At 34.9% G+C, this 13,435-nt stretch overlaps 1 protein-coding gene across 1 annotated transcript in view; it reads right to left on the reverse strand.

Moving 5' to 3' along the window:
- niban2b (niban apoptosis regulator 2b) overlaps positions 1–9,030 on the reverse strand; it is a 55,975-nt gene extending 46,945 nt beyond the window's left edge. The window contains exon 1 of the mRNA XM_056457875.1: positions 8,650–9,030. Within this exon, the coding sequence (XP_056313850.1) occupies positions 8,650–8,704 (55 nt within the window). The 5' untranslated portion in view covers positions 8,705–9,030. The remainder of the gene's footprint in view (positions 1–8,649) is intronic.
- Positions 9,031–13,435: the final 4,405 nt, after the last annotated feature.

The following is a 13,435-nucleotide window of genomic DNA, read 5'->3' on the forward strand; positions in this document are numbered from 1 at the left end:
GTTACAGCAGTTACTAATAGTAATATTAATGTGGTCATAATTTGTATAGCAAATATGCTCAAGATATGGATTCAAAAATGCAAACACCAAAATTTATTTGAAGAAGAAATCTTTTATAACAACGCAAGTGTCACAAGTGTTTCAGTTCATATTTTTTTCAGTCAGTGTTTTATTCTGTTAAGCATGTTTGAGAAACAGATGACTTATTGCAAATATAATGCACATAAATGTCAAATCATGGCTAAATTACCATCATGGGTGCATTCCATTATCAATAATTGAATGGTCTGTTGTATTCAACTTGTCATTTAATGTACAGTTGAAGTCATAATTAAAAGCCCCCCCTGTTTATTTTTAAAAGGGGGAACCCGGGGGAAACCCACGTGAGCACGGGGAGAAAATGCAAACTCTGCACAGAAATGTCTGCTGGTTTGGTAAAGCCTGGAACCAAAGACATTCTTGCTGTGAGGCAACAGTGCTAAGCACTGGGCCACTGTGTCACCCATCTAGGAAGAAGGAGGAGTAGGGGTGGATGGGGGGAGTCTTCAAAACGAAGATAGCGGTGGTACGTAACCCAGGGTATTTGTAGTAGCTTAGGAGTCGTCTGATTGAGAATTGGATAATGCGGATCCAGCCGCTAGCAATCAGAAGCACGTAATCCTCTCGAAATTAGTTTATAAATAAACCTCACTTAACGAAGAGAAGATTTTTTTCAACACATTTCTAAACATAATATAGTTTTAATAACTCATTTCTAATAATTGATTTATTTTATCTTTGCCATGATGACAGTAAATAATATTTGACTAGATTTTTCAAGACACTTATAGTATATACAGTTTAAAGTGACATTTAAAGGCTTAACTAGGTTAACTAATTTAACTAGGCAGGTTAGGGTAATTAGGCAAGTTATTGTAGAACGATGGTTTGTTATCAAAAAAAATATATATCTTAAAGGGGCTAACATTTTAGACCTTTAAATGGTTTAAAAAAATAAAAACCGCTTTTATTGTAGCTGAAATAAAACAAATAAGGCTTTTTCTAAAAGAAAAAATATGTGAAAGTGTCCTTGCTCTGTTAAACATAATTTGGGAAATATTTTTAAAAATAAATAAATAAATAAAAAAATAAAAAAAATAAAAATCAAAGGGGGGCTAATAATTCTGACTTCAACTGTATATATTCAACATACAGTCTCATCAGTTTATTAAACACCACACTGGGCCTGCAAGATATTGTAAAAATCTAACAATTTTTATTCAGCGATATAAATACAATTTCACAAGATGAATTGAATAACTATTTGGAAAGAATGTTGATTTTAGATTGAGTTGGATGATTTGGATCGCTTAATTAAATTCAATAAAGAAAAAGATTCAAATTAAATTAACAGCATTTTATTGTTTACAGAAGAGTCGAAATGTATATATTGTGAAGGCCTACACCACACTAACATTTTTCTAGCAAATAATTTAGTTTGATTATACAACACTAGTTAAGTTTGGGGAATTTATGCCAACACAATTACATATAGCTGACAAGAAGGAGTTTGGTAATTGTCATCTTGCTTAAACGTTATGCAAGTAAAATATACATTACAATCAAAAAGCAGTATTATTTGATGATCTGTTGCTACAGTAAGTGAAGCATGAGATTTATGAACATGCTCCGCTCATCATTTGTTTTAATTGTCCTGAGAGCCTCATTGCTGCTGAGTCCAACATTTAGCAAGCCTCATGTTCATCATGGAAAATTCCCATTAAACAAAGCAATGGCTGATGACAGAGTTATATAAACCTTCAAGCAAATATCCAATTCTGGAGAATATGTCATAATTCAATTTCAAAATCATAAGACGCCAAATCTGCGCTTCTTGCTTTCCCAGAGCGACATTGACATTCCAACTAGATGATTTTTTTTCAGATTAACTCTGGACTCTCCTCCATTTTTGCCTAAATTCCAGTCAGGTCTGTAGATGACTAAGAATTGCTCACTTGAGAAAACAATGAGCTGGCATGAGCAATATGAGAGGGACAATGAACATACAGACACTCAAGGAAATAAGTGTGGAGTGAAGTGAATGTTCGTCATGACCTCACTATAGAGATCTGCTACAAGCATGTAGCATACAAGCATTCTGTTCAGAAGACTCCCGCTATATTAGTGCTCAACAGCTGCCCAAAAAACACCCCATCATGAACATTCCATTAAAGCATTTCCTGTTAGAACCCCCTTCACGTCCCCAGTTACTACAAACAGTGGTGTGGGGGGAATCCAGGACTTCACCATCCTCTGAAAACTGATGATCTGACCCAAAAACTTCCTTCAGTAAACACAAATTACATCAATCTCATTGTATGCGCAACAAATAAAACAATCAGAGCACCAAAAGCTGTCAAACATCATAAACTCAAAGATAAGCAGATTGTTCAAATCTGAAACAGGAAGTTCTGAGGTCATTCTGTTCCCCACCCTCTATTTAGAGAAAATGACTTCATTCATGCTCTAGACTGTAGGAAGACGATCTAGGAAAATAGTGTGACTTTTTGACTCGACACTTTTCAGAGTTCAGGACTGACAATAGAAAAGTAAGAAGGGTCACTAAATTGCTCTATTTTCCAAAATTGAACTCTTCTCCTGAGTAGGGATGGGTCTTGTTTAGATTTGATCAATATCGATACCATTTATTGATACTGGTTCTTATTGACAATACTAGATTTTTTTTATTTCCTGTATACTGTGGAATGTAAATAAGTGGGCGTGGCCAAACCATGTGCACACTCAAAAAAAAAAATTACTTCAGACTACTTTAAACGAGTTGAAACAATTGACTTTGCTAAGCCCCGCCCTCCTTAGTTATTGTTGCTAAGTTTATCAAGCTTTCGTATCTGGCATGTCTAGTACAATATGTATGTGCCGGTGTCAGACATTTCCAGGGATATAATTAGTCATTTTTGCCGAACAGGTGAGATATCTGAGAAAGCCAGACAAAAACGGACTGCAGTATGAGTTACAGGTGTATATTCACGACAGAATAGGCAACCGATTAGAAAAAAACTTAATCAAAATTGAAGCTAAAGCCTAGCCGCCTCATACGCTGAACATTGAACAGCTTTATTCATGCACAGCAGGATAGGTGAAATTTTAAAATAATCTAATAATAACTAACTGAACCATGATTTCTCTTTTTTTAGCCAAAAAGCCTGATAGACTTATTCTTGTGCAAGAAAATATAGCGTCTCTAACTGGCAAGGAAACATACATGGACAGTGCTTCTACATAACGTTAAATTGTTCATAAAAAGAACAGCCAGAAAGGGGAAATTGATGGATTTGTGAAAAAATATTAGCATCATTGACCCATAACAATGTACAGTACCTATAACTGTCAGTATGTTTGTGTGCTTTTTATACCGTTTCTATTGTATTTTGCAGTTAAGTGGAAAAAATAAATAAATTGAAATGCAAATCAAAGTATAAATAGCAGAAGTGAACAAATAGATTTTCCCTACCAGCAAATATTAATCAGACACCAAATATAAAAAGCAGACACTAACCCGGCATAATGACTAAATCTCTAAACAACAGATGAAAACATCAGTGAACTGTAGCTCTGACATGGACATGAGGGATATAAATTACTGAAAAACAGCTGCCAGTAAAGTATATTGATTGCAAGTTCCCAGATTGGGATCACGTCTCAGTTTTAAGTTGATATGTAATTTCAAATATTAATAGCTTGAAACAGATGAAAATATGATTGCTATTAGTATGACTACTATGGCGAAGGCTCAATCATGCTCATATCAAGTGGACAAAAAAGAAAAAGACAGCTGGGAAACATAACCTGCTTTGTATTTTTGTAGGAAACACAGTTTAGATCTTTTTAGGGTAAGAGGTGTGTGAGTTATTACCGTCTATCACTGAATGTGTCAAGAATATTGAAAACAAAACCAACCTAACTCCGCTCTTTTAGTGCCCCTCACAGAGCTTGATCCATGCTGGCATTTCTCCCTTTGGGTTTTAGGTTTTGAAAAGGGAAAAAAAAAATTCCACCACCCAGTCCAAACTTTTAGGATACCAGGTATCAGATTTGCACAATCCGTATGCACAACGCTTGGGCTTGTTTCACTTGCTCGAAAGCTTGACAGAGCTCCTGCGCGTAGCTACGGTTGCTAAGCCACAATTGGTGTGTGGCGGTTTTCGGGTGTGGCTTAGCGAAGGGTCAATTCTTTTGCCTTTTTGGGGACAACTTATTTGTTTTATGTTCAATCCACCTAAATTTGTAAAAATGTTAAAAGTTAACTCAATCGATTTGCGTTGGGACAGCAAGTAGTAAGTGTGTGGAACCCAGCATTTTTTTTTTCAGCTTTATATTTACAACAATAACTTATCACTTAGTTTCAATATTTATATAAGAATTGTAATGGTTAAATGTTTGTATTTTTTAAGGAGTTTTTTATATTTTCTTAAAGTGTTTATACGTTTTATTTTTATATTTAAGTTATTTTTAAGACGTTTTATATTTTCCGAAAGTGTTTACGTTTTATTTTAATATTTAGGTTTTCTTTTTGAAAAGTTTTATATTTTCTTAAAGTGTTTATACGTTTTATTTTCATATTTAAGTTATCTTTTTAAGACGTTTTATATTTTCCTAAAGTGCTTACATTTTATTTTCATATTTAGTTTTCTTTTCCTGTTAGTTACTTGGGATATATTTTTTATCCGTGAGATAATACTTGAGAAATGTTTATAATAATAATAATAAGGTCTGTCCACATAAATTTATTGTGAAAGTCATATTTTGTGTACTAAATAAAGAAGGTTAATATTAAATACAAAATATTCAAATAAGATCCTTTTCTTTATTTACATATGTGAGATTATTTATTATATAAAACCCTTCAGTACATTTTCTGGAATGGCTATCTTTATAAAAATAATATGGTGAAAAGATATCCTTACCGTGAAATAAACTTTTTCATACTATGAAAAAAAATGTGGTCATACTGCCCAGCCCTATATGAGAAAATTCTAAAAAGAAAGAGAGGGGGATTAAAGCCCACTACGATTTGAGCTAGAGCTTTTTTTACTGGACTCTTCATGTAAATTAAGGCTTAAATACAATATTTTATTGATGCTCTTTCCACTTGATCTGTCTCTCTCTAGCTGCCACGATTTCCACAGGACATTCTAATTTGCAGCCTTCAGAGAGCCACTATGAATATGCAGGAGTCTCCCAAAGCTTCCAGCAGAGGTTGGATGACTGGATCCAGCTTTGCTACATGATCCCACACTTTGGACTGTTTCAAACCTGGCTGCCATGACCAATTGTTGGCCCATAAACACACCCACACACGCGCAAGGACAACACATGTACATTGAACTAACGTTGGGTGGGTGATGACACCATTCAGGGACGTAAACCGATAAGCAGCAGCTTTTAGTTCGCTATTAACACACAAGTGTTCCAAGACAAAGCAGCGTATTTATCATGAACAGTAAGCTACAGTTAGTCCTGAAGCTTATCCATATGGTAGCGACCCAATTAAATGCCGGTCCAAAAAAATACTGATTCTCTGTAATGGCAATAATTTTGAATAAGCAATTCCTCTATGACTAAAAAATACTTTCTATAAAGAATGAATTTGTGTTGTATGAATGTTTCTGGATTCCCAGTGATGGGTTGCAGCTGGAAGGGCATTCACTGTGTAAAACATATGCTGGATAAGTTGGCAGTTCATTCCACTGTGGCGACCCCAGATTAATAAAGGGACTGAGCCGAAAAGAAAATGAATGAATGAATGAATGAATGTTTCTGGATGTACTGTACAGATGTATCAGTTGCATTGCTTCACTGTCTTTCACAAAACTTGTCCCATGGCCTCATAGGATGGTAAAGTGTTAGATAATGTACTGTATTACTGTATTAACACGTCAGTACTTTTAGTCTACCGTTTTATGAGTACCAATATTTGGACATTATTGGACTTTTTTTCCACATACTGTTTTTGTAAATATTTATAGTATAGCAAGTACAAATGTAATTTTAGATGCAGCCATTTAAACCTCAACAATTTTGTCAGTTACATGTTATGAATATTTCATACCCTAAAAAACCCTAATAAAATAAGCATTCGTGACCTCCTGAACAAAGGCTATCTAAATGTTGAGAATGACAGATCACCCAGACAGCCTCCTTAGTGCTGCTAGGCTCTTTGTGCATTCCTGAGATTCCATATCTGATGTGCACTTTCTCTTAAAATATGCAAAAAAGAGGGAAGATGGAAAGTTAGCATTTCTCTCTTGCTCTTCACAAATGTAATTTTATCTGCTGAAAAAGTTACTAGTTAAGTGAAACACAATGTTCTTAAATCGGTTTAAACATACAAGCAGCAAAATTTTTAAAAATCTAAACCAAATGCAGAGCTAATCAAATCTCGATGTCGATTTTTATAGTATCTGAAAATTATATTAAACTAAAGACTTCAAGCATCTTCACTACAAGATCAAATTAAAGACCAAGATGGTTGAATTACAATACTGCACAGTAGAATGTACTTCCTAAACTAATAATATATGAATCTCTATTTATAAGGAATAAATTACACAATTATTAATCCTCTCAAAATCAAACAGCGTGGAAGAACAATCATTTCAGTGGGTTCTAAAAATGTAATTGCTGTTAAAATACATAATTTTAATTTATTTATTAAATTAAAAAAAGTTTCATAAGACATTGAAATTTGTACTTCTCGCAATGACGCCAAATTGTTCAATTTTCCAATGAATCACCAACTTATCCAGCATATGTTTTATGCAGCAGATGCGATTCCAGACCACAACCCAACACTGGGAAACACCCATACACTGGTCTTCAAACACCACGCCCAATTTAGCGTATTCAATTCACCTATAGCGTATATGTTTGGACTGTGGGGGAAACCGGAGCACCCGGAGGAAACCCACACAAACATGGGGATAACATGCAAACTCCACTGCGCCACCATGACACACTCTAGACTAACTTAATATCTATATTAATTCATTAGCATTTCCACGCAAATGTCAACCATGCCATAAAATATTATGTTTTTACCAAAATAGCAAAACCCTTTCTACGTTTTTTGTGTAGGCTTGTATTTTACAGGACTGTAAAAATGCTCAAAAACATTTGTCAATGTCCTCAATCATTTATATTTGATTTACCAAAGTGGCAATTTCACATCCATCACAATTTCATAAATACAAAACTGCTAAATAAATTTAGATCAGTCATTATTTTTTATAGCGAGCCGACTCTTATCCATTTGATTAGTATCTTTTCTTTTCGGTTGTGCAGTTTAATTCACAGAATTTCTACAAGGTAAGTTGTATACTGTAAACTTGCGTACTTTTTTGGTCACATCCATAATGCATGCTTATATTCCTCATTTAAAGTATAAAAAATGTTTACAGATTTATATTTTTTCTGATTCCATAACTCTGTGGTTAGTTGTTTTGGAAAATATGAACAGATGTTTCAATATAATGTTAATAAATACTTTCTCTGTGAATGTGCAGCATGTTTCGAGTTTTTACCGCAAATGCCACATCCATGATGCTGGAATTGCTCTCATATTTCCAATAAATTTCCTTTTGCAGTTAATAGGGTCAGAAATAACTAGGATTTGGGTCAATGCCATGAAAAGCTTGTGCATTCCTCTGATTTTTCCATTTATTTAATAATATTATATTCTAGACCTGAATTATAAAGGTTTGTATTTTTATACTGTATATACATCTACAGACAACTTTTACTTGTACCAGTCAATTTGCTTTCTTGGAAACCAGTGTTCCTAGAATGAAATGTAGTTGTTGATTGAAAACAACAATAATAATAATAAATAAATAAAAATCTGCCTAGAAAATACTGAACATTAAACAATAATCTCATAACTAAATCTATGGTGATCATAAAGAATTTTCCACAACAATATTAATATTTGATGCTGATGTGACTAAAGGCTACAGCCATTATTGTTCATACTGATCTTTTCTATTAATTGAAAGATTCATTTGCACATGAAGTGACTACATGCGCTGTATTTTATTAGAACAAAGTGGAGTTTTAAATAAAATACAAAAAGACCAGACATTGGTTGGTTGATAATCTTCTACTAGTAATCCACGGAGACTATTAGTACTGACTCAACCCTGACCCACCCCAGCCACACCTGACCACACCACGCAGCTCTGGGGAGATTCAGGCCATCCCTAAGAACTCTATTACAATTAATTTTTAGCATTTAATAAAAAATATAATTCACTTTATAGAAAAAACGTTTTTTTTTTATTCCTCAACTAGTGGCCAATCATGATTACTTTTGCAGTGGGTTTCCAAGCTTCAAAAAGTGAGTGAAAATATTGTGCCACGTCGCAGCAAAATACCCATTTACTGAGAAAACAGCACAGAGTTTCATTATGGCACACGTTTCCTTTTGGGGTGGAATGTAAACTCTTTCACCCAAAACCCCAGAACTGACCTTAACTGAAATGCCATTGCAACACTTTCGCAACATCATATTTTACATACCACACACACACTATCTTTCACATCTTGCAGTACTAATAACAGAAGCGTCCACGAAAGAGCACGTTTTAACTGTACCTGTTATAACCTCCCGTTTGCTTTCATCCAGATGAGTTGAGATCAAATCCCCCATCGTGCCGCTGTTTGTTGGCAGACTGATCTGGTCTGTCTCGGTGAGCTTCGCCTCAGTGGAGCAGTTGTGTGGTCGCAGGCAGCAGGGCGCTGGTTTGGTTTGGTCTTATGATAAGATATGAACTCAAGTTGATTCGAGCGGCTCCTCCCTCTTCTTACTCAAGCAGTAGGGACAGCTCGAGTTACAAAAATAGTTTTTACGCAGCGTACTGAATTAATAAAAGCTCACTTTTCCATAACTTCCATGTACTGTAATGCTTCTTCGGTCCAGCGTGAAGCACAGCCACTGCTCGGTTCGGCGTCAAAACACACTTTACTTCATGAGGCACATGAGCGCACCGAGGGCGGGTTTACAGAAATCTGAATTCACACCTCCAATTAGAGGCGGGATCGGCGCTCATGAATCAAAGGGAGTTTGAACAAATCTTTAAAGTGAACGAATCTTTTCCATTAATTTCTATGAACTGATTCGAGCTCCATGTTCACATTTGTAAAGGAGTAGATGGTAGTAGTAGGAATGTTAGTAACTTAATTGAGACATTCTGGCCTGTCAACGAACTGAATGAAAGAAGCATTTCTTGAATGTGTACTCAAAGTATCATACATAACTCATAATCCCATTAAATGTGGAATTATTAATGATGCTGACCTAAATTAACTGAAATTCGTAATTCTTAAAGGGATAGTTCAGCCCAAACTATTGCCATCATATAATATATCATATATACAGTAAAATATTTTAATCTTTAGCCCAGCAAAATAACACATTAATGTTCTTAAAAAGTAACTAAATAACACATTTGACTCTAGTCAAGTGACTCAAGATTATTGGCCTATATTACTTTTAAAAGTAGTCTAACTTTCCCCAACGCTACATTCTAAACCTATTTGACTTCTGATGTACACAGAAGAAGACATGATAAACCTAATCATTGATCTAAATAATATTCATTTGACCAACTATGGAAGTCAATATAGGCTAGGTTTTTAGCTTTCTGCAAAATATCTATAGTGTTAAACTGATTAACTGTGGCATGGTGGCGCAGTGAGTAGTGCTGTCGACTCACAGAAAGAAGGTCGCTGGTTTGAGTCTTGGATGGGTCAGTTGGCATTTCTGTGTGGAGCTTGTATGATCTCCACACATTCGCGTGGGTTTTCAGCGGGTGCTCCGGTTTCCCCCACAGGTCCAAAGACATGCGCTATAGGTGAATTGGTTACTCTAAATTGTTCGTAGTGTGTGTGAGTGTATGGGTGTTTCTGTGATGGTTTGCAGCTCCGTTAAACATATGCTTGATAAGTTGGCGGATTATTCCACTGTGGTGACCCCTGATTAATAAAGGGACAAAGCCAAAAAATGAATGAATGAAGAATAACTGAACTTGATGTTTGGAACCACTTGGTATGGGGTCAATCTAGGGCCTATATACTGTACTTGCAAAAAAAAAAGACCTGCCTTCATTTAAGCGACGTCATCACCTGGAGACAAAGTATGGAGACAATGTATGGAGACAAGGTGGTTTATACCAATAATTGCCATAAATGCCCAAGTTCCCTTGACTTGCCCCCTTGTCAAACCAGGGCCACAAAGTGAAATGCGCACAAATGTGAAGTGCAAAGTGTCAGCATTGCAAACTCATGGTTGACTAAAAAGCAAATATATATATATATATATATATATATATATATATATATATATATATATATATATATATATATATATATATATATATATATATTTCATTCATTCATTCATTTTCTTTTCGGTTTAGTCCCTTTATTAATCCGGGGTCTCCACAGCGGAATAAACCGCCAACTTATCCAGCATATTTTTCATGCAGTGGATGCCCTTTCAGCTGCAACCCATCACTGGGAAAAATATATATTTTTAATTGCAAATATTTTATTTTTATTTATTTTTTTGCACTGCTTGATTTTTCTTTGCAGTTCTTTATTTTTGTTAGCAAAATAATTTCTTATTTCTCAAAAATAAATTTTCACTTTGTGATTTTTGTAGATTTGCATTTTTCCAAATGCAAGTCCAGTCAATTGCTCCATACTTTTTTTTTTTTTTTTGTTGGTTTGCAAAACTTTTTTTTTTTATTTTGCAAGTATTTATGGCCCTATATTGACTACATATAGTTGAGGACGAGTAAATAGTACATTTTCATTTTGTGTGAACTATCCCTTTAAGTCTATTATAGCTTAACTGAAATCAAGTTACTTTAACTGAAACAGTGTGTGTTTAATGTGTTAAAGATGCATTTAAATGTCATATTTATTACAAAAAAAACCTTGATTAAATCAAAATGTTTAGAAATACTTACCCTAACAAATTGATTCCAAGTGCTTTTAGGCCTAAATTATAAGTTAAGTTGTGAGCTACACTTTGTTAGTGTTTGTCAGTGTATACTTTGTCACCAAGACTTTAAAAACATCAACTTTAATAACATAACCGCTCTTCTCCACAATGAAAACCCAGTGTAAAGGTATGGGTCACCTCAAAATTTAAATTTAATTTCACATTTACAAAATCATACTCCTTAACTCAAGTTGTTCCAAATTCTTTATTTTTGTCTGCACTTAGACAGTTTCTAATGACAAGACTTGTTAAAAAAACAAATGTAAAAAATATTATAACAATTATTATTTTTATTATTTTTCTATTTGCCCAGCTGTATGTTGTGATAAGGGCATCACAAGCCTTTCTTAAGGCCTATTAAAAAAAAAAAAAACATAATCGTTGTATTTTTAGTAATGTTACTTTTTAACAAAGTATTGTTTTTTTCTTTTTTCTCTCCATTGGATCAGTTATAAGCTGCCATATGGTCGGTCATGTTACAAGGTGTCCCTAGATGTTACAATGCGCTCCACCTATTTCTATGGGGCATGTTATTGCATTTCACTTCCATTCTTTAGGTACAATTAATGCAAAAAAAGTAATTATGATACAAGTGTGTCATGAACTGTGATATTAATTTTTAACATTAAGTGGATTCACATAAAAGCTGAGAAAGTTAAAACGTGTAAGCCCCATTCTCCTCTACTGATATAGAGTAGGTCAAAAGGTAGTAAACTTTAAGATACTTACATGAGATTATGCTATAAATATTTATTGGGATTGTAGAGAGTGGAAGTACAGTCAGTTAAATTCAATTAATAATTAATAATTATTATTGTCTATAATTATTAATTAATAATAAATAAATAAATATGGTTTATAAATGTAAGATATTTAAAATATATAGACAGTGCATCCGGAAAGTATTCATAGCGCTTCACTTTTACACATTTTTTAATCTTACAGCCTTATTTTAAAATGGATTAAATACATTTATTTCCTCAAAATTCTGCACACAAAACCCCATAATGACAACGTGAATTATTTTTTTTTAATTGTTGCAAATGTATTAAAAATAAAATAACCTGAAAAATCACATGTACAGAAGTATTCACAGTCTTTGCTCAATACTTTGTTAATGCATCTTTGGCAGCAATTAAGCCTCAAGTCTTTTTGAATAAGATGCCACAAGCTTGGCACACCTGTCTTTGGGAATTTTTACCCATTCCTCTTTGCAGTACCTCTCAAGCTCTATCAGGTTGGATGGAAAGCGACGGTGTACAGCAATTTTCAGATCTCTCCAGAGAAGATCAATAGGATTTAGATCTGGGTTCTGGATGGGCCACTCAAGGACATTCACCGAGTTGTTTTGAAGTCACTCCAAGTGCACTCTGAAGCAGGTTTTCATTCAGGATGTCTCTGTACATTGCTGCATTCATCTTTCCCTCTATCCTGACCTGTCTATCAATTCCTGCTGCTGAAAAACACCCCCACAGCATGATTCTGCCACCACCATGCTTCACTGTAGGGTTGGTTTAGCCTGGTGAAGAGTGATGCCTGGTTTTCTCCAAACGTAACGCCTGGCATTCACTCCAAAGAGTTAAATTTTAGTCTCATCAGACCAGAGAATTTTGTTTCTTATGCTCTGAGAGTCCTTTAGATGCCTTTTGTCAAATTCCAGGTGGGGAGTGGCTTCCGCCTGGCCACTCTACCATACAGGCCTGATTGGTGGATTGCTGCACAGACGGTTGTTTTTCTGTAAGGTTCTCCTCTCACCACAGAACGCTGGAGCTCAGACAAAGTGACCATCGGGTTATTGATCACCTCCCTGACTAAGGCCCTACTCCGCCGATCACTCAGCTTAGAAGGCTGACCAGCTCTAGGAAGAGTCCTGGTGGTTCAAACATCTTCCACTTACGGATGATGGAGGCCACTGTGGTCATTGGAACTTTCAGAGCAGCAGAAAGTTTTTTCGTAACCTTTGCCAGCCTTGTGTTTCGAGACAATCCTGTCTCGGAGGTCTACAGACAATTCCTTTGTCTTCATGCCTGGTTTGTGATTTGACATGCACTATCAATCCTGGGACCTTAGGTGACGTGAACTCCAATTAAGCTGCTGAAACATCTCAAGAATGATCAGAAGAAACAGAATGTACCTGAGCTCAATTTAAAGCTTCACGGCAATGTCTATGAATACTTATGTACATGTGATATTTGTGTTTTTTTATTTGTAAGAAATTTGCAACAATTTCAGAAACTCTTTTTTTACATTGTCATTATGGGGTATTGCATGCAGAATTTTGAGAGAATAAATTAATTTTATCCATTTTGGAATAAGGCTGCAACATAAAAACATGTGGAAAAAGTGAAGCGCAAGGAATACTTTCCAGATGCA

The sequence above is a fragment of the Danio aesculapii genome, chromosome 5, assembly GCF_903798145.1.
Source record: "Danio aesculapii chromosome 5, fDanAes4.1, whole genome shotgun sequence".
In the NCBI taxonomy this organism is placed as follows: domain Eukaryota; kingdom Metazoa; phylum Chordata; class Actinopteri; order Cypriniformes; family Danionidae; genus Danio; species Danio aesculapii.